The following is a 23,258-nucleotide window of genomic DNA, read 5'->3' on the forward strand; positions in this document are numbered from 1 at the left end:
GAAGAGCCCAGGCCAGGCTTCACTGCTGTCCCACACAGCAAAGCTTAGTGTATCAAAACAGTTCTGTTTGGAGGAGGAGGAAAGGAAAGCAAATATGCTTCCCAGGTCAAAGTCCCAACAATAGCGACAGCGTTATTCCCATGGGTTTAGGATGTCTTTGTTCACCCTGTGACAATGGGACAGCTGAATCCAGTACACTTCCAGGCTATTTGCATTGTCACTCTGCAAAGACTCTTCTGACCAAGAACATCATATTCCCTTGCCCCTCCAAGGCAGCCCAAAGCTGTTTCCAAAATGCTACCAAGTCTTTAAAGTTTGTCATATTATCCCTCAACACACCTAATCAAAATTCTTTTCATGTTAGATTCATTCTTGTCTCCTAACTCCCCAATTCAAAGCTCTTATTACCTCCAACATCTCCTTTCTTCCAGTTCAATGTCACCAATTCAGAGATCACGTACAAATTTGGATGTTACATTCCAGCTTATTTTTGAAACCACTACGTGTACTCTTTGTCTTTCTCTTCATTATGGTCATTTCAGCAATTAGAATCTGAAGGTGCGTCATTACAACTAGCAGAGCTCATCTCCTTATATACTGAAGTATTTAGTATACATTTAAATAATAAACAAAAACCTCACATATGTTCCTCTGTATCAGAACAACTAAAAAAAAAAGTAAAAAAAGTTGCCATTAGGATGCTGAAAAGAAAAGGAAGACAATGTCCAGGATGGTGGAAAGAAATATAACCCTGTCTTAAGATACCATTTTCTTTGCAGCTTTGTTTTCTTATCTGTAGTCAGGTTTCATCCTCTCTCCTATAGAAATGTTAGGCAGGGTGACCTGTTCGCTACCTGTCTCATCTACATTATTTTTTTTTCTTTCCATAGACTCCAAAGGTACTGAACAGCGTTCACTGTATTTTCCTAAGTCTGCTAACAATTTAGTTACAACTGTGGCCTGCAGAAAATCCATTTTGGAACATGATAATTTTGATAAATATAGCCAAGTACAAGATATATCTCTGAAGATATCATCTTATTAATCCTTGTTATGGGAAAACTGTAGGAGTGAAAAAGCTGTTTATCTGCATATGTTTGAGTTTAGTGACTGCTATAAAAAAAAAAAAAAAAAAAGAACTGGCTATAGACACGAAATTAAAACATGGTATTTCCCACTCAGGGAATTTTAAAAGACTCTAGAAAGCAATACTCTAAGAACTACAGTACACCAGTTGCCTGTATGACATGTTTAGTATACATAGCTGTTACCTTGCAAAACACTCTGACAATTTTCTTTCTAAATTCCCTAATCCATGAGTGGGATAATCCATTCTGAGACTGTGCTTAACAACTGTGAGACCAGCAAGACATTCTCTCCAAGATTACGGAACTCCACAGGCACTCAAGTTCAGCACATTGTTTGAAAACTTTTAATACACCATTTTGACTATGACTATACCACATGGTTGATTTATGTTTTGTAACCCTTAATCTACCAGAAATCAAGATCAATTATGATTTGTCCTTGCTTGTCTGGTATACATTTTAAAAGGTTTTAAGCTTAAACCATTGAACATGGCAGGAAATGCTGAGAGAGGATGCAGAAATTTTCTGGACATGTTGATGGGAGGGGAGGGAAGGGAGCAGGGGAAGCATAGGTGTTGGCAACAGAAAAAACTAGGAGAAACCAGAAGAGACAAGCATCAGTACCAAAGGCAGCAACACACAGGACTCAGAAGCTGGGGAAAAGATGTATTCCACTGAGCCTTTTAAAAAGACATGGTGTTTTCCAGATTTCTTATTTGGGGGATTTTTTTGTCATTTATTCAGTTTACAAATGCCTTCTGATGATGTGTGCTGTAGCAAGAATCTGAACAAATGATACACGGAAGAAATCTGTTAGCAAAATGTGTTGCATTAACTGAACTTTAATTCTAATCAGGTAAATAAACATAATATGAATTGAAAATATTTAATATTCTATCATGATCACAGTATTTTTCAGTCTTAAAAATCTCTTCATACAGACACACGTGCTACATTTGTCACTCACCTTGGAAATATCTTTGGCCTTCCAATGTATCTTGGGGGTTTGTAACTGAATAATGTTCTGTGTTAAATCAATTTTAAAGGCTTTTGTGTTGCTGTATTTGATAGGCTGGTTTCAAGTGTTAGACAGCATTAATGATGATTTTCAAATGGGATATATTATGTAATTTTTTACATAGTAACTGAAAACTTTGCAATATGAAACTCAACGGAAAGAATTTGAAGGTAACTATGCAACTTGTTTGAAAAAAAAAAATTAAAATTAAATGTGTTTCATGGCAGATCTGATGGGCAGGTAATAGGGGAAGTCCAGTTAAAAGCTGAAGAAAAGTAAGACCTTCCAAAAACTAGCGATAGAATCCTTTACCAGTAACTCCAGGATAAGGATATGACTTTACAGAGTTTCACTAGTGACAAAAAAAAAGGGACGGTGATCAGAATATCTCTAAAGAGGCTAAAACAGACAAGTAATTACACATAAATTAATAAAAATTTAATAGTGTTCTCAAAGGAAAAAGATGGAATCTAACTGCCTTCCTTTTGTTGCATGGCCATGACATATCCTTTCTCACTTGATGTAGAAGGAAATGAAAATGGTACCTTATGTTGCCACAGGTATGCCACTAAGCCTTTTTCTGGTGTAGAACAATCTTATTGAAGGTGTATCCACAAGTGACAGTAAACCAATAGATGGTGCTCTTTAGCTGTCTAATTATGTAATTCTGAACTAAACATTCAGCTCATATGTCTGGATCTACTGCCATACGTGTCTATCAAGGTGATTTAGACCACTCCATTATCTCATGCATTACTTTGCTATAGACCCCTCACGAAAAGGGTGATAATTAAGATTAAGACCGATATCTATAAACAGGACAGAAAACATGCAGATTGAAATCCTACTATTTTGATATGTATCTCAGTCTTTGAACTGGTGTATTTATCTAAGAAACACAAAATAGCATCCAGCTGCTATAAGAATTATTCATTAACACAGAAATAAAAAGCGAGTTTCATATGACTCCAGGTATTATTGTCTAATTGTATGCCAAGATTATAGCAATTCATTATTGCTGCTTCCAAATCACTCTCGCATCCACGTACATTTTTATGGCCTTTCACCAGGATATTGAGGTAATTTATAAGAAGTCAGAATAATCTTAAAGGTATTTTTAAATAGTATTAGGAAATTAATTTAGACTAAAAAGTACGGAGTGTAGTTCACTCTTCTGCACTGGTAAATACTGAAAAAAATGAGAAGGATAATAATTTTGGGTTTAAATTGAAGCACAGTAAGGTAAAATTTGCATTATAAGGTAAAAGAGGAAAAAAATAATTTTTGAATGAATTTTTTTCAGTATTAAGGTTCCAAGTTAAAAAATAATTGCAGAATTATTCCTAGTATCATAATCACTTTTCCTGCACAATGTAACCCTCTGAGATAATTTGAAGATCTTGTAAAAATTATGGTAAAGTCACATTTACATGAAAAAACCTGAGATGGGCTAATCTATGCCCATGTGAATTGCCCAGCTTTACCTAACCTGCAAATAATAATAATAAAATCCCACACCTGCCTCAAGGAGGAGTCTTGGGAAAGACTAAGAGATTTTCAATAGGATGCTTTCCCTAAGTAATATATTTCTGGCTTTACTTCAAAACCATCTGGGCTTTTAAGATACTCCTAAACACTATCTCTAGGTCCAACCTTGATTTAAATTTAAGTAGCATCTAACTTAAGCTGAAGTCTAAAGAGACATGTTTGAAAGTATCTTAGAAGTGATATATGCAGAATTTATTTTTTTTTTAAGTTCTAATAATCAACAACAGAGGAGATCTTCAGAATCAAAAGATGGACTTGGAGATGGACTCTAGACATAGTAAAGAGGTAGTCTTTCTGTTATGGTCCCAGAAGAACTGTTTATGTGCTTACCAACTCAAAATAAATATATTTTACATGTATGTAACAGCAAATTAATCCAATTATTCAAATTCAAAAAGGTTTCTTTCATCTACAGTCTAATTGATAATACTTTTACTTCCTTCACAGGTGAAAAAGCCTGTTCTGCCTGTTTCCCACTAATTTTGAAAACATTGATGTTCATCTTTTTATCCATGGTTAACAGTTATATTGATTCAAAGCAGAATTATAAGTGTCATCACCTGTAGGTGCATATCCATTCAAGATCCAGAGCTATATAACTGTTCTTTAATTAGGTAAAAACAAACCAAAACAAACAAAAAAAATTCAACCAACAAACAAAACTTGAATGGCTTTAGACACTCTCATTGTATCATGGACATAAAATAAATAGTGAAGTAATGGCACTTGAATATTTTATAAACTTGTTCCTTTAGAATGGACTGTATAAATTATTTTAATATGAGAAAAGGTAAACAAATCTTTCTTTTCAATGCATTGGAAAACAAACCAACGATCAGCTATATAATATGGAAATTAACTGAACATCTTAGAAAAGGTTTAAAAAGATGTAAAGTGTATAAGTAATATAATATGTTTAATATTACATATAATCTATATAATTGCTATAATAAAAAATCTCTCATATCCATATTTTATAGATACATCAGATTATCTCAGCATTTAGATTTACTTAAAAAAAGTCAATCCAGTTTTTTACTGCAATCATGCTGGAACTGCTTCTAACCTTGTGGATATGTTTGGAGGGGGTAATCCAGACCTATTGCATCATACACTAAAATCACTAAAGAATCATCAGTCTGAAATTATTTTCTTCATTCTTATTCTCTTTCTAGCTTTTACAGTGCTCATACATGTGTCTTTCTATGTTCTTCACTAGGATAATATTAGGCTTATTTTACAACAAATATTCCTTTAAGTGAAAAAACAATCATAATTATGAAACCATGCTAATGGAATGTGTGTCTTCTAATACAGAATAATGTGTAATATATTGACTTGATGCCAGATACAATAAAAGGGAGCAATTAGGAAAAACTCACATTTTAAGATGATACACCTCTAGACCATTAGTTTTAAGTATGGAACAATTTCCCATTTAAACATACAGCTCATTTTAGCAGATTACAGCATGCACTACATTTAGCATGGCTCTAATATCACTATGGTAACTGTTCTGGCTTAAATATAACTGAATGTGTTGCTTCATTCCAAATTATCCAATAATCCTTTAAACATTTCTTGCAAAACTTCCCATAGTTTCTCCAAGCTTTCTTCAGTGATCCTGTGCTAATCCTGATACTATCCTGTATCAGTGATACTGTTTAATATTCATCAGTGACGTTGGTCAGTGGGATCAAGTGCACCCTCCACAAGTTTGCTGATGACACCAAGATGTGTGGCGAGGCTGACACACCTGAGGGATGTGATGCCACCCAGAGGTACCTGGATGAGCTTGACAAGTGGGCTCAAGGGAAACTGAAGAGGTTCAACAAGGCCAAGGGCAAGGTGATGCACCAGAGTCCAGGCAACCCCTGGTATCACCACAGGCTGGGGGATGAACAGACTGAGAGCAGCCCTGCCAAGAAGGACTTGGGGCTGCTGGTGGTTGAAAAGCTGGATATAAGCTCGCAGTGTACACTCACAGCTCAGAAAGCCAATCGTATGCTGAGCTGCAGCAAAACCAGTGTGGCCAGCAGGCCAAGGAAAGGGATTCTGTCCCTCTACTCTGCTCTCATACTCCCACTTGGAGTGCTGTGTCCAGCTCTATTTCAGCACAGGAAAGACATAGACCTGTTAGAGCGAGTCTAGAGAAGGGCCACAAAAACAATCACAGAGATTCAACACCTCTACTATGAGGAAAGGCTGAGAGAGGCTGCTCAATATAAAGAAGAGAAGGCTCTGTGAAGACCTCATTGCAGCCTTTCAGTACATGAAGAGGGGTTTATAAGAAAGATGGGGACAAACTTTTTAGCAGATCCTGTTGCAATTAGGCAAGGCATAATGGCTTTAAACTAAAATAGGGTATATTTAGACTACATATAAAGAAGACTTTTTTTACAATGAGAGTGGTGAAACACTGGCACAGGTTGCCCTGAGAGGTGGTAGATGTCCCATCCATGGAAACATTCAAGGTCAGGTTGGATGGGGCTCTCAGCAGCCTGATCCAGTCAAAGATGTCCTTGCTCACTGCAGAGCAATATGATTAGATAACCTTTAAAGGTTCCTTCCAACCCAAACTATATTATGATTCTATGATCTTAGGAATTTATAATAAATCCATAGTTTTTAGCAATCAGAGTTTAGCATTATTAAGAAAATAAAATCTTCAACTCTAAAAAAAAAATATCAAGGGAAACAAGCAAAATGTTGAGAAAAGTAGGAGAAATAAGATACATATAATAAGATACTTATTGTATCTCTGATTTCCAACATAACACTGATTATATTATTATATGAGATCAATGCAGAATGTTTCCACTGCTTTCTGCTCATATTCTTCTATCTCATCTATTACCAGAAATCTTTGGGAGAACAGATACGTATACATGACTTTAAATGTAAAGTTTACCTATATTTGCATGTTTATTGTTCAATAACAGACCAATTTCTTGCAAAAAAGCACAAATATGTTATTAGGTGTCTACTAGAGTCTCTTACACAAAATGAAATGGATAGACTTTAACGTTCTGCAGAAAAATTGCATTAGTTCCTCCCCTTCAAGGTTTCAGCTTCTGGTCCTTAGAACCCCTAAGAAGGAAACATTGGCATTGATGATTATTGTGCAGGTCTGTGCATGAGAGAGAGGCAACGGGATACTCACGTACTGTGCTTCAGACAGTCAGACATGAGCAATTAATTTGATACAAAGCTGCTTCACTGCCATTACGCAACTTTTGGTCATTTGGAAATGTTAGAGAGTATTCCAGTGATATAGATCTACATGTATCTTCAAAACAAAGACCTTACATATTTGCCTAGCATAGTTAACTACACATTTTTATTTGATAGTTTTTCAACAGATCGGATGCTACCTAGAACTTCACAATTATTAACATATTGCACTGTCTAGCCTGCTATGACATCAAAATAATAGTGAGATTGCTTTCTATCTCCAGAAAGGCGTTCTGAAGACAATAACCATCAGTCATCTGTGACCAGATCTGCATTTGTTCTAGGCTACATTTTATAGCAATGGTGCATATGTTAAGCACAAGACATTCTCAGAGATGAAAAGAATGAAAAACCTGCATATGTAGCCTGCAGAGAAATCATAATACAAACTTCTCCAATTTAATCCATTTCCAATGACAGAACTATCATCTTTTACTCAGTACAGAGAATGTAGATTTAGTATTATAATTACTAAGCCCTAATACTGCTAAGAAAACAGTTTTAACATCAGCTAATATAAGATGATAAAAATTTCATACATGAGCATATGCAGTAAGACTGAACTATAACCTGTTTAGAATAAGATGGCATTTATTAGACACCTATATATTCCTGTTTTACTGTGAGGCTGCCTTTTGTTCACTAGTTTCATTGTTAGAGTACAAAAAGCAGTTCAAGACACAACATCAGAAAATGTTCTAATACCAAGTTTAAATGTGTAATGTCAATAAATGCTCCATTAGAAATATAGCTCTTGAAGGTGGAGGAAATTTTTTTTTTAGTTCTTAAAGGTGAAAGGGTCCAAAGAAAATGAGAAAATTACTAACAGGTAGAAAATATCTTAAATATCCTCTAATATCTTTCTAAAATAGGCACCAAAAATGAAAAAAAAAAAAAAGAAAACAATAAAGTGAGATCTTTACAAGATCTCTGACTTACCATATTGATGGTGCTTCTGTTCCACTGATCTCTAAGAAGTCATATCCTTCCTCCAACTGGAAGTCAGTAAAGACCAAAGCAATGGTGTCTCCTGGTTCAGCCAATATGGTCCAGGTACAATCAGCATTATTTTCATACTCAGAAGGGAAGTGTGGACTTGAAATTGTTCCACTCGTTCCACGTAGTGTTCCTCCACAAGCTCCTTCAGCTGACGAACAGAATATGAAATACTAGTGAAGCTGTGCTTTAAACAAATGAAACATTATCCTGGCTTGTACTATAGCAAACCCAGCTCTTCTCTTTGCATAGAGTACCCATAGAGTACCCACGTACACACAGAAACAAAATATTATCCAGGTGAATGGAACATTTTCTGGCCTTTAAGCTGTAAAGGTTTTTAGTTTGGTTTTGTTTTTTTTTTTCTTCTCTTCCTTGTTGATGTCACTTTAGCACCAGGCCAAACACAAATGAAGGTTAGCAGAGACACCTAGTATGAGCTGATTTGGAGAATCTGGCTCTGTGAAAGTGTGCACAGAACAAGCCTAAGAAAGAACTGGGCAAAAAAATCACAGAAATACACTTTTTTCTCTCTGATACAAATTTAAAAATATTAAACATTTCTTTCTAAAGACCTCTCTCACTCATTTCTGATAACTATAAAAAACTGCAGGAAAAGTATCCTTATAGATTTAAGTGAACTCCTAAACTAGAAAGTATTAATAAAACTATATTATCCTTTCTCGTATTTTTGTTCTGAATCACGATGTTTACAGATGGCAAATATATGCAGAAGGTTTTGTTGCCAAATGGATCTTCCATCCATATATATTTTTAATGGTTATTATCAAAATTTCAAAAAAAATACAGAGCATAGGAGGATAAGCTTTAAAAATATGCTGATTATTATTAGTATTTGGAATTAAAACATACAATTAAAAATCCCCAAGAAAATATGTCATCCATACAATTCATTGGCATAAGAAATTAAAAATTCATCAAGTGGCTTTTAGTGTTTGACAACTGTCTATGAAAGCTAAAGCAATAGTAATTAAAAATATTTCTGCATAGGTGAATGATCAGAAGTATTTCATATTTATCTTTAGTTACTGCTATTATCATTATATGCATCCTGTAAGTGCATGTGGTGATTTGAAAACAAAGAACTTAGAAAGGTGCATAACACAAGGAACTTATAGTTTAATTAGGATAAAACTGAATAGTTAATTAAGACAACAGACGGGTAGCAGTAGAACTGCCCTTAATCACAATTGAAAGCCTGTCGATGAAAGTGAGTTTTAAAGGAAGATTTGAAGGAAAAAGGATTCATGTGAATCAAAGGAAAAAGATCTACTCTCCTAAGACATTTCTTTTTTTTTGGTGAAATCAGGCCATTTCTGTGATTCCTTTCTCAATATCTGGCTTTTTATATGGTGCATACTGAAAGGACAATTGTGCCTCTGAGGAATGGAAGAGGTAAGGAAGTGAACATTAAAGAACCATGGATAGCCAAGGATCAGAGTCAAATTTCCTGGTGCATAATATATGCAAGGATTAAAATAATTTGAAAACTACTGTAAATCTATGATAAATCATAAAGGAGAATCAACATTTTTTATCCACTGATATCTAGAATGACTCTTTTTTCATGTCTTTTGTTGTGGTGGTTTTTTGTTTGGTTTTTTCAATTGAATAGCTTTGTATTACTTCATTTTATATCATCATCCAGCCCAGCAAAGAAAAACAAATTAACTTCATGCATTCTGTGCCAGTACTTTTAAGTTTCATTTACTAAATCATAACAGCTCAACTTGTATTCTTGAAAGCCAGCAAGCAGACTTTTCCCATCCAGGATAACCAGCAAGACATGCAAAATTCTAAGTCAGCCATAACTCTTTGGTACTATCTGCTCCTGTTAAATTTTGTTATGACAGCATTTTCAATTACACCATCTCCCACTGTGTTTATACTGACATTAAGTAACATGCTAGTGGTAATTACAATACTACTCACTGTTCCTGCTGCAGAGCCCTTGAATAAGCTTTGAGCTCTAAGGCTCTGAATTTTACAGCTGACATGTGGTTTATTATTTCTGGCAATCACGTGCAAAATTCTAAATTTATACACTGTGCATTACCAATGAGAGCCAAAGGAACTCAGACTACTACAGATATATGCCCAGAGGGATGCATAGCTCTTTAATCTATTTATAACACCATTTTGAAGAGGTTTGCTAGAAACCAAGTTAGCCCAGAAATGAAAAGGAAACATCAGACAGCAGAAACCAACTTGAATGAAAGAGTTAGTGTTTTTTCTCTGACAGATGTGGATATGCAAGGGAGGACCCCAGCAAAAGCATCTGTTTGTGAGGTTTGCTTTTTTTTTTCTCTGACATATTTTCCATGTTCCAGGAGCCTATGTTTTGGGAATTTCCTTCATCATAAATGGCACATAGGCCAAGGAAACCAGACTGTTGAATACTAAACTATAATACATTGCCTAAGAGTGAGCACAGGTAGGAAGGATGTGGCCACACTGCTCAGAGGGTAGGTAACAAACTGTCTGGACTTAGGCTGTGTTCACCAGGTGGCCCCAGAGCTAGTTGGTCTCCTTGGACTGACAGTCATTTTTGGCCATGGCCTTCCCTATGTTATCCTTTTGAGAGAGTGAGAACAGTGCTTGGGAATCAATGCATTGCTGTGCTTGGAGTAATTTGATAGCAGATAGTGCCTGAGGCTTCATGAATTCAAACTCTGTGTGATTTACAAATTGTAATTTAAAATGTGCAAGTAATTAATTCCAAACATTTATGGTTATTTTCAAGTTCTAAGCAACTGCACAAAATGCTGTTTGTATCAGCATAAATGACTACTTCAAGTATAAAGCTACAAACATTTGGATCTCTCAGTAGTCAGGAATTAAGTGCTCAGAATTTAGAGAATATGCATTTCATATAAAGTACACATGCAAAAACATATGGCTGGCACCACTTGACAAAAAATATGCATACTGTATAGATGTGTAGCTTGGATAAAACAGATAAACATATCCATCAAGTTTATGTACACAAAAAATCAAAAGTACCAATGAGGAACCATGGCAGTCAATGAAAAACTATTCATTTTTCTTCAAACTAGAAAGAGTAATTTCACCAAAAATAATAATCTGACAATTTTGGTAAAATGTGTTTTGCATAAATGAGATCTTGCTACAAGTGAGATGCAAGCCTTGCTAAGCCTATAGTCAAGGATACGGTAACAATAAACCCAGTATCTTTAGAAACCTTCCCTTAAATTGATTTAGATATCTTTTTAACATTCAAACATTTTTACAAGACTTTCCTCTCCTCAGCAAGCAAATGCTTTCCAGAATACACTGTTCTGCATTCTATATGTCTTTTTTTTATACAAAAAATAATAAAATCTTTAAGCAAGTAAAATAATGTTTATTGCTTTAGAAAAAAACCCCAAACTTTATACCTACCCAACCTTTCAAAACTAATTTAAAATCTGAATGTGAATGATTGGAACTTGCTATTCCACTTTATAAAGAAAGGTCCTCATGTGAAAGATCATATTACCATGTCACTCTTGCAACATAACTGACAAAAATATAGTTCTGACTTAAAGCACAACCTTCATAGTAATAAAGTTGGGGTTTTTTTATGATATTGGTAGTCATTTCCTTACCTCCTTATCACTAGCAACAGAATAGATGCAATTAAAAACTTCAGTGAGATTTTATAAATTGTCATCAAATGACATATTGTCATCTTTTATGTCTTATCAATTAAAGATATTTGCAGCTTTAAAGGGTTCTAAATAAACCATAAGTATAAATTATTTATCATGCCTTATTAAAAGTATCATTGAAATAGTTCTTTCTTTATTGAGGCTGGAGATCAGTTCCACAGAGAGAGATCTGGAGGTCGTGGTGGATGGCAAGTTGAATCTGAGTCAGCAGTACCCTGGCAGCCAGGAGGGCCAACCGTGTCCTGGGAGGCATCAGGCAAAGCATCATCAGCTGGTCGATGGAGGAGATTGTCCCACTCTACACAGCTGTGGGGTGCCCCACCTCAGGTACTGTGTGCAGTTTTGGATGTCTCAATATAAGGACATCAAACTATTAGAATGTGTGCAGAGGATGTTTTGAGGGTGAGACTCAGGAGGAGAGTCTGAGATCACTTGGCTTGTTCAGCCTGGAAAAGGCTGAGGAATGACCTTATCACAGTCCACATCTTACTCAAGGCAGGTAGCGGAGAGGGAGATGCTGATCCCCTTTCTCTGATGACCATCAGTATGTCACAAGGGGACAGAATGATGATGTGTCAGAGGAAGCTCAGACTGGACATTAGAAAAGGGTTCTTCACTGAGAGGATGGTCAGTCACTGGAACAGGCTCACCAGGCACCAAGCCTGTTGGAATTCAAGGAGCATCTGGATGATGCTCCTAGTCATATGGTTTAATTTCAGGTAGTCCTGCAAGGACCAGGGAGTTGGAGTAAAGGATCCTTATGGGCCCCTTCCAACTTGAGACATTCTATGATTTATTCAATTCCTTATTAAGTGGCATTTTGCTCTAGTTCATTAATGAAAAAGTAGATAATTGTACCTCATTAAATAAAATTCTTCAGTACAGGGAACACATGTAGGAAATAATCACGAATTATTACCTTCACAAACACATGCTTTGTGTATTTTGGAAATGTTTAATATGAGGAGCTACTTAAATGACTTTTTTAAAATAGGACTTTGAAATTACCGTTTTAAAATGTCTTACTGACAAAAAAACTAAAAACAAGCCATAGTATATCAACGACTGGATTAAAAATAAATTTTAGCATGTCAATGCCAACTGTCAATCTGCTCAAATGCCAGATTCATAACGACCAAAATCATCACGAAATGTTACAATGGTGTAGCATAAGCATTACACATTCATCAGATAACTAATTTACCTAATTTAGTTGCAGCAGTCAGCCAGCTCTTTAACCAAAATATACACCTCTACTTGCTTATCTCCTTTACTATTTCAGACTTTTACAGACTTTATTTTGAATAAGTAAAAGCCAACACCTATGCTTCTTTTCTGTGTTACAAAAAATAGAAACTTGACAGAAGTTGTTGTTTGTTTTTTTCCTATCATCACTTGAATTCAGATGTACTGCATCTCAAATAAATGCTCTAATCAGTTTGCCTTCCTTTCTCAATTTCTTCTATTGCTGTTGATCAACTTCACATAAATTAAATACTCATTTGACCATGCCTCTAAGATTAATTTTATTTCTCTCTCCATGGTTTTCAAAGGACACTTCAAAATAATTGGGATTGCTCTTTAAGTAGAATGGCATTTTTTTTGTTAAAATTTCAGAAATTATCGTGGTTTAGGAAAACAGTGTCTATTTCACATATATTAAATAATAAGATTTCTCACATCAAGTTAATAGTATGTACAAAATAGAAACACACAAATTGTTGCAATTTGTTTAGGGACCTATGGGCAACCACTGCAGCTGTAGATGAACATTTTATCTTTGAGATTTCAGTGAGCTTGATCTAAATAGACCCCAGTAGGGTCATCCTATAGTTATGGGCCCTGACAATATTGGACTCAGATGGGTAGTCTTGTACTGGTCATTTTTAATTTGTAAATGTATGTATGGCCAGTCTTTGCGAGCGAAGATTTGGGAAAGGTCTTTACCCTTCGAGCCTGCGCAGTGGATTTTTTAGGTGAGACACAGTGTGCGCTGAACTGAGCCCACCCTTTAATCCTGAGGTTCAACTGCTGGGGCCGAGTGAGCTTGGACAGTGGCAGTGAGGTCCTCAGGACGTAGGTTTGTTTAGAGTGACCTTCTCTTAGATGGATGGCCTTACAGGGCTGACGAGCTCCATCTGCCCGGAGGAGTTCCCTGACCGGGAATTGAACCCGGGCCATGGAGGTGAGAGTGCTGCATCCTAACCACTAGACCACCAGGGGGCCCCCAATTTGTAAATATTGTGCTTAATTTAGTAACCTTTAATTATTTATTCTATCATATCAGTTTGTTATGTTACAAAGACCTAATTCCCCTCCATCCACTCTGGACAGGATATCTGATCTCATAGTCAACAAAATTATAAATTTCAAATAATACAAAAAATGGTGATGGACTAATTATTTGCTCACTTGGCAGAAAAGTTCATTTATTAACTGGTAGTTCGTACTTGAGCAAATTTAAAATCAAAACTCCCACTTTGCCATATTTTTTATGCAAAAACTTGGTTTTTGGTTAAAAAGTTCAAAATTTAGTCAGCAGTAACCTCATACTCCCTCTTCCACAGAAATAAAAACATCAGTCTTCTGGATATCTTGTAAATATTATCTTCTTATTCAATTAAGTATCCTAAGCTGTTTTCCAGTGATATGATTATCCTTCAGTTGAGAGTATATTTTTAACACTGATAATGATCCCTTAAAGCAACAGTCTACAACAAATTAATCGTAAAGCCCTAATTTTATAGCAAAACAGAAATGGCTGAATTCTTTGAGAACACATTAATGACTGTTGCAAATTTAACATTTTTTTCTTTTTTATAATTTGAAAAGTTAATCCAGTTATTCCCAGAAGTCTACATTCAGTTATCAAATCCTTCATCTTTTTATGACTGCCCCTGAGGTTTTGTTTTCCATTTTTAGCAAATGAATCTTCCTCTGACATTAACTGTGCCTACGTTCCTAATGGTCAGACCAAAGGTTTGGATTTTGTTCTTTGAATTTACTTCATCATTCTGGATACTTCTGCTATGTTTTCATTGTCCAATTTCATTGTCTCATACTTTCACTTGTTCCCATCTTCCGTGCACGTTATTTCACAGATCAACCTCTGACCTGGTATACTTTCATTTTTTTATCAGGTCCCTCCATACCTACTGACACATGCTAGAACAAGAATGTCTAAACATAATTATATGTATGTGTAAATATATATGTATGCATATACATACACACACAGATATAAGAATGAATACTTGTAGCTGTGTCCATATCTTCTCTGGATGTTATCTAGACTGTCCTGCATTACTGTGTAAGAAATTATACTGTATATTCTATCCGTTTTTCCTGAAATTCTTCTCTGACTTCTTACTTGACTAGCCACAATGAAGTTTTTTCCAAATTTCATCTCAGTGTAAACATTACAATAATTTAGATTATTCTGAAAGGGAACATAATTGCTCAGACAGGAATTGGCCATGTCACTCTAAAAATTAGATTTGGAAAATTATTCCAATTTTACCATTTAATGTAACATTAATAAGTAGAATTATTGGGAAATGTTCTTTTTCTTTCCTTTTTTTTTATAATTTATTTTAAATTATAAACATAAACAAATTGTGGGATTTGGACATTTTTTTTTCTGCCTTAAACTTATAAAACCATATATAGGAATAGTTATGATTTTAGAAGAATTTGTAATGGCAAGACTAGAAACTTGTTTTTGCTTAGGAAGCCTGCAAAGTGCCTTCTCAGGAGGGTTAGATGTTTGTTGGGTTTTTGCCCTTCTGCAGTGCAGAGGGGGTTGCAGAGAGAGCTGTGTTATCTCTCTCTGCTATGCCAGAGAGAGATAACCTTATCAGACATGTACAGAGGCCTTGGGAAGGTGGGGGAGAAACAGAGGATACTTTAGGATACTTTAGGATACTAAAGGCCCTGGACAGGGTGGGAACTTGCCTTTTTCTTCCTGGGCCCAGCGTTCAACAGCACTGTGAGGTATTTGCAAGTTTTTTCATGTTCTGGCCTTCTGAATAAACTTTTGAATTCTTTCCACTGCCTTGGCATTTCTGGGGATACCTGCGCATTTTACTTTACATTATATTTGTCTAAATCTCAGAGGGTGAGAAGAAATTACATGAGAGAATTACTTGCTGCCTTAGAAGTACGGGTAACACCAAAACCATAACTTTCTCTTTGCTAGTTGTTTCAAAAATATCAGCTCTGAATCTCTGTATTCAGTTTATTTTAGTCTTCAGTGAATCATAGACTCTTCTTCCTTTCTCCCTTTATCTAGGAATATCTTTTTATTTTATATATATGTATATATGTAAAACATATTTTTCACCAAAATATTGCTGCAATAATATTTCTTAAATCTGAAACCTGATTAATTATTACTTATTCCTTTTGGACCTTTCCAACATATGATCTCTTTTACTGGTTTATCTTTATTTTCCCTCCAATAATTGGATGTCTTTTTAATGATAATATATTACATGTTCTTCCCTTCACAGATATTTTCATTGTGAGAAAAAGCTTACCATTGTAATATCACTAATCCAATTTGTATGCCTAATGTTAGCTTCATAAAAATCTTGACTCATGCAACTGTAATCAACTAGGGATTCTCAAAATTACTGAGAATTGAGAACCTAATTATACAAAGTTCATTTAGAAGTAGTCACATATCATAAATCAGCTATTAGGGGAACTACTGAAGAGAATGAAATTAACTTTCAAAATGTTTCAGACTCGTACTGCACAGTATTTCAACCTCAAGACAAAGAAGGCAAATGTTTTGGGTGACACTATCATGGTAGCTGAGAATGAGACAACAAAGACCTTTTAATTATCAGGAAAAAAAAGTAAGAACAGGATTTAGGTGGGCCATTTATTCTCTCTGAATATTTTTATAAGCCATGTATACAATTTTTTTGCAGAAACTCATGGTACTTTCTGATTATATTTTTATTACAGAAAAGTCCATGGTTGCTCTTATTTACCATATGGAAAAACAGGACTAAGTTTTAATAATTACCTTGTCTTTCAGGATTTACCTTTGAACTTTTCTCTGGGGCTGTCTTCTATTTTGGGGGATCTGGGTTTTTTTATTGAAAGAAAACAAACAAACAAAAAAAAGCAAATGTCTTGACAGTCAAATTTTCAAACTTTCTAAAAATGGCACTGACTGCTCATGTGATTTCTGTTCAGAGTTCATTCTAGGCCATAGATAATTCTATGGCACAGTTCAGCTCCGCCACTCTCACTATAGCTATACTTTAAAAAGCAAACCTCTGAAACTGAGCAGCAGCCAAAGACACAAAATGGCAGATACAAGAGCCAATGTTGTCATGCTGTTTACATGTCCCTTGAGGTTTAGTAATTCACTAGGAATTCTTCAAGCAAAAACAGCAGTTGTACAGTTAGACAATGTACAAATTAGTACAAAAATAGACATCAGCTTCTTAATGCTTCTGAAATTATTAAGCAACACAACGGCGGAAAATAGTAATTTTTCAGCATCAGCAAAGCTAGGGGAACATACCACAGAGAACAAGCCTGTTAGGATTTTTCAGTATCCAAAACTCGTAGCTTTATCTAACTCTGTTATGCTATCATGCATGTTTGCCATGAAATTAGTTTATGATGACAAGAAAGAAGAATACCATCTGGAAACAAAACTGTAACAAAAGATGCTTTCATGGAAAAGATCAAGGTTCTTAGAGAAACAATAGGGGAACATTTCTTGCTTGAAGACATAGGGAATGGAAAGGGCTAACTCATGGCATATGTTCCAAACTGAAAAAATGAAATAAAATAAAGAATGTCTAAAATCTCTCATCAAATCCACATTCCACATGAACTCTAAAAACCCACTGAAGGAATGGCTGAGCTCACATAAATCATTAACTGTTAAATAACTTTTCTGTTATGTTCCTCATTTCTTGAAAATGTATACAGAATTATTTGGATTTCATGTAAGTTCTACAGAAGGTTTAGGACACCACTTGATTTTTTATTATTAGGTTTAATTCATAGAGTTACAAATTATGAACAAAATTTCAGTCCTGTTAAAGATATTTGTATGTAGTAAACATTGCCAAAAATGACAGTATCTGCAGAAATGCAACAAATATTCAGTAGACACTGATGATATCATGAACTTGTGACATGTATATTTTTTTGAAACCTGTTTACTATACCTTATTAGAAGGACAAAAAAAAAACCCTAAGATCTAAGATCAGACACTGAATAGCTAGAAAATTTTTGTTTTCTTTCTGTTTTGAAGCACCAGTAAAAGAAATCTCTGTTAACTGCTGATTTAAATCAAATACAAACAACAAAAACTACTTAATATTCTGCTGGTTTTAAATACTAATCCTTATATTTGTTTTGGAGCACAGAAATTTATAAAATATTTCTTTACTGTGAGGAGTTACCTTATGAGACCCTTCAGTCACAAGTAACCTTTACAAATTATTACAGGATGCCATAACTTCCCTTTGTTACTCATCCACATGGGTATGAATAATACTGCCAAGAGAGAGTGTGAGCAGTGAAGCATGTCCAAAGGGCATAAGATTAGGGTGAAGAGCACAGGAGACCAGAGGGGTTCTCCTTAATACAAGAGTAAAAGTTTGGGTAGGAGTATCAGATTCCTGCAGAAGAACAGTTGACTAAGGAGCTGGTGCTGGGCAACAAGGCTTTGACCTCTTTGACCACAGAGTCCTCTTCAAGGAATGAGGACAGGAGGGGAGCAACAGTTTTGTTGACCTGGTGAAGCAAGCTCTAAAGTACATTGGTCAGGGACAAAGGCCAAAACTATAAAGGCAAGTGGGTTAACAGGCCGAGGGAAGAACACATGGGACAGGGCAATGAATGTTTCTTGCCCACCCTCTCAGAAAGCAGCATGACTGGAAGCCCAGTTGAAGCGCCTGCATGCAAAAATGTGCTTCATGGGAAGCACACTGGACAAACTGGAAATGCATATACAGTCACAGAACTGTGGTGTTATCAAGATCAGAGATGTAGTGGGACAGTTCACCCAACCGGAGGGCTGCAACGGACAGACCGACTCTTAGGAAACGCAGGAAGAAAAGGACAGGCTGCATGCTACACAAACTAGGATCTTGAATCAACAGAGCTCTCTCTGCAGTGCTACAGGCAACAAGCTCTTGAGCTCCTGTGGGCTAGAATAGGAATGAAGAGTCAAGAGAGAGGTCATTATGATGAATATCTGCTACAGACCATTTGATCAAGCAGTGGTCAAAACCTTTAAAGTACTAGAAGTTTCACAGACACAGGGTCTGGTTATCATCAGAGACTTTAACCATTCCCACATCTCTGTGGATGACAGCATAGCAGAGAGTAAGTAAAGCACTGGAGTTCTGAGGTCACTGCAAAGAATTTTATTAATGCAGGTACTGGACAGGTCAACTAGGCATAGGGAGCACAGAACCATACAAATAAGTGATATTCAACAGAAGCTTTGGTCACCATAACCATTAGCAGAAAATATTGAGGGAAGCAAGCAAGGCAAGTTATAGAATCAACTCCTTGGGCTTCAGCCAAGAAGATTTCAACCTCTTTGTGAAGTAGGAAACACGATCTCATGAGCTGATGTCTTGAAGGGCTAGAGGGCCCAGCAGAGCTTGTTTGACTTCAAGGGCAGCTTTCTCATAGCTCAAGAATGATGCATCTATTTATGTACATATATGTAGGCATAGCAGGAGGCTGCTGGGACTGAACAGAAAATTCCTGACTGAGGTGTTTAAACTGAAATGTGAAAAAAAATAAAGAACCCCAAAGCAGTGGATGAAATGTGAAAATAGGGACAAGCTACTTGAAAGGGATATAGAATCACAGAATCATTAAGGAATAGAGTTACTTTAAGATCAAGTCCAACTGCCAACCCAGCACCACCACCATGTTCACCATTAAACCATGTTGCTCAGGAACGTAGAGATTGAAGGAGGAAGGACAAAGCTCAAATGCATTAAACTGGTGAGGAATGGGAAGAGTAGTCATTCTAGAAGCCATTCTATAGGGGGATCAACAACAAAAGTAAAATAAAGGACATGGTGGTCTGTTGCTTCAGTGAGGTAAGTGACCCTGGGATGAAGACACAGAAAAGATTAAGGCACTCAATTTCCCGTTTGCATCTCTCTTCAGTAGGATGTCATCACGCCTCCCAATTCTCAATATAATGGAGAAGTTTTGTGAAGAAAAGTGGTAACCACAGGAATTATAGAATTACATAATACAAGGAATTATAGAATTAAACAAGATATGTGCAAGTTCATGATACTGAACTACATGTACCTAGGGGTTCTTGGTGTGCCACAGTGTGAAGCTGCACTATATCATCTTTGGAAGGCTGTGAAAATCCAAGGGTGATTCTCCATAACCGGAAAAAAAATAATTTTTCATTTCTTATTTTCAAAAAAGCAAGGATTCTAGCAACTGCCTATCTGTCAAGTTCACTTCAGATCTCCAGAAAATTGTGCTGAAAATGTTTATCAAAAACAAACACACAAAGGACTAAAAGGTGAACAGAAACAGCCAGCTTTCGCCAATATAAATCATTTTTGACTGTCTCACTGCTTTCTTTTATGAAAGGATTTAGCTTGATGTCAATCAAGTTTTCACAACACAGTTCTCCACTATGTCCTCATAGACAAATTGAAGGCATATAGACTGAAGGGATAGACTAATATGTGAGTGAAAAATGTCTGGACTATCAGGCTGACACAGCAGGGGCCAATTGTTTTAAGTCAAGCTTATGGTCAGTGATTTGAAGCACTTCCTGAGGATTCAAAATGGGGTTGAATTTATATAATATCTTCACCAGTCTAGAGTATGGGATTGAATACACCCTGACAAGTTTGCAGATGGCATCTGCCATTCGGTCAGACTTTCATGACAGGATTTGACAAGTAGGAAGAATGACAGAATTCTCATGAAATTCCAAAACAGAAATGTAAAGTCCTATACCTGGAACAGGATCATCCCACGCAAAAATTATTTGCTAGGTGGCAGCTCTAACAAAAAGGACGTGAAGTCCTGGTGGAACAGAAGCTGAGTCTGTGGTTCACTTCTGTAGTATTGAAAGCTTACCTTGTATTGGGTTGCATGAGCAAGAACATAGCCAGCAGCTAAAGGCAGAGTTGGAGCTCATCCGCCTGAAACTAAGCAGGCCCCATCTGAAATGCTTTGTCCACTGTATGTCCTCCAGTATTAAAGAAACACTGACATTGACAGACTAGAACTTGGACAGAGAAGGGCCACTGAAATCATCAGGATGCTGAAGAATGTGATGTATGAGAATAGAGGATGAAGGAAATGGATTTTTCAGTCTGGACAAGTGGAGGGTAAGTAAAATCTTACTGCACTCTTTAGTTTAGGAAAACTGGAACCAGAATTTTTTCATAGACTCACAACAGAAGACGAAATAGACATAATCTGTAAAATTCTGATATAAATTGGACATGTGAATGAGGGCAGCTAGGCACCATAACATGTTTCCAGAGAGGCTTTAGAATCTCCATCCATGGAGATATTAAATTTTCAACTGGGTAAAACCCTGAGCAATCTGATACAATTTTGAAGTTATCCATGGTTTGAACAGGAGTGGGACTCAAAGAGACTGGACCACCCTTCAAAGTTTACATCATTGAAGCCTTCTCCTGGCAGCAAGTTTCCAAAGCAGGAACTTTAAAAACTATTTGTCAGGTTCTGCCTGGCAAATTGATGTAGGTAAGTCCCACGTAAATGAAAAGGAAAAGAAAAGATAAGCAGATGACATCTGGAGAGTTACTGTTTTAGTTATTACACTTTAAAATGTAGTAAATTTTTAGGCAGTACGTTAGTACGCTTACATTTTGAAAGTAAAAAAAGAAAATAAAATCGAACCACCTCAAAATAAATTAATTTAATCTCCTGTTTAAATATTGTCTTAATATTTAAAAGATATTTCATGCCTTCATTTTTACCTCTGCAAAAAGGAACTGGAAAATCCCATGATGCACCATTTCCAGGACTCACAATACATGTCAGCATGGCATGGCCTTCCAGAATGTAACCAGAGATACAGCTATATCGGATTTTATCACCAATGTTGAATCTTGTTCCATGAAGTACTCCTTTAGGTATTTCTCCTGGGTTGCCACATGTATGACTAGGTAATACTGTCAAAAAAAAGAATGAAATATGTTACAGTTAAAATTTGTATAATTAAGTAATGAATACTTGTCCAACAATTATAATTAACTATTTGGCTGTGGTTTTGGTGTTGGCTTTTGTTTGCTTGTTCATTTGTTTGTTTGTTTCTTTGTTTAAAACAGTATTCCTTATACATATAAGGAAAACTAGATTATGAAATCTACTTGCACAAAATATTTCAGTTTATAACAGACATCATCATTTTCAAAGCTAATTTCTAACTCAGTTCTTGGTTTAACAGCCTTTCAATGAAGTTTCTTACAGATCTATTATCAAGAAAAATGTCCTACAAATCTTGCTGTTTTTCTTAGAATGAAGTAAAATAACTTTTTATTTAATTTTATTTTGTAAATATTGCAAAAATATTAATACAATATAATTATGGATGCGGGCAGTAGAAAGCCCTTTATATACAGTTTTCATTTAAGTGGTGAAATAGCATTTTAGAAGAATGCTAACTATCTGGTCTCTGACAGTAAGTTAAAGTCTCAAATACATAAAAAAGTTAGTTTTTCTCTTTAGTTTCAAATTAGTCCAGGTTCTAGAAAATAAATTAAGTCAATATTTGTTAAAAGAAACAAGAAATATGAAGGGACCTAAGCAGTGGCATTGGGAAGAATCGAATGGAAATATTTTCCTTTTTTACTGCAGAAACTTACTACCATTTGTAAATATTAGTTATTCGAAAGAGATTGTCTGAACAAGTTATCACTTTAAAGATGATACTCCTGCACCTACAAAATCCAGAAGTATGTAGGGGAGGAGGAAAATGGAATTGATTTTGTTCTTGAACTTCTTTGAAATTTATTAATGGCATGCCATTCCTTTCATGGAAGTAGCACAAACTAAAATTCTTTAATTTCCTTTAGAGGAGAAATCCATCAGGAACAGAGCACAGAAGATAAACATGCTCATCAGAGAAATGGTGGTCTGAAAAGCTCACATGTAATTCAGGTATTGTGTCAGAAGCTGTATGTTTCATGAACAATTCTTTCACCCCATACTCCTCTCTTTCCTTATGTTATCCATGTGCAGAATAAACATAACCATACCAACCTCACTAACATACATGTTGAGAGAATTAATTACTCAATACTTGCCTATCCTCAGAGGATTGTAAAGAATTATATCAATATATCAATACTAATTAAGCCCTATTATACCATGTAAGTTCAATTATTGAATGCACACCCTTAATGCGTTACTCAAACAGTCACACTGGCATTTAAATGATAGTAATTGAACTTAACTTACAACCCAAATTATATAACAAAATTTTGAAAAGGTCAAAAAACATAAAGATAAAAAAATTAAACCAGAGAATGCTTTCACTTACAACATCATTTTATGAGAAAAATATCAAAATATTCTATAAATATTAGCAAGAAAAAAAAGCCACATAACACTCTAATGAATGATGAATTAGACATGTTCTACTAATGTTGCAGATCAAAGATCTAAGA

At 35.6% G+C, this 23,258-nt stretch overlaps 1 protein-coding gene across 1 annotated transcript in view; it reads right to left on the reverse strand.

Annotated features, from left to right (window-relative positions):
- CSMD1 (CUB and Sushi multiple domains 1) overlaps positions 1-23,258 on the reverse strand; it is a gene marked incomplete at its 5' end in the record, with an annotated part of 865,314 nt that overhangs the window by 518,072 nt on the left and 323,984 nt on the right. The window contains 2 exons of the mRNA XM_018088901.3: positions 7,828-8,035; positions 21,567-21,761. Coding sequence (XP_017944390.2) covers positions 7,828-8,035; positions 21,567-21,761 — 403 coding nt within the window. The remainder of the gene's footprint in view (positions 1-7,827; positions 8,036-21,566; positions 21,762-23,258) is intronic.

Source organism: Manacus vitellinus, unplaced genomic scaffold, assembly GCF_001715985.3.
Source record: "Manacus vitellinus isolate BGI_N305 unplaced genomic scaffold, ASM171598v3 scaffold_11_pilon, whole genome shotgun sequence".
NCBI classification, from domain to species: domain Eukaryota; kingdom Metazoa; phylum Chordata; class Aves; order Passeriformes; family Pipridae; genus Manacus; species Manacus vitellinus.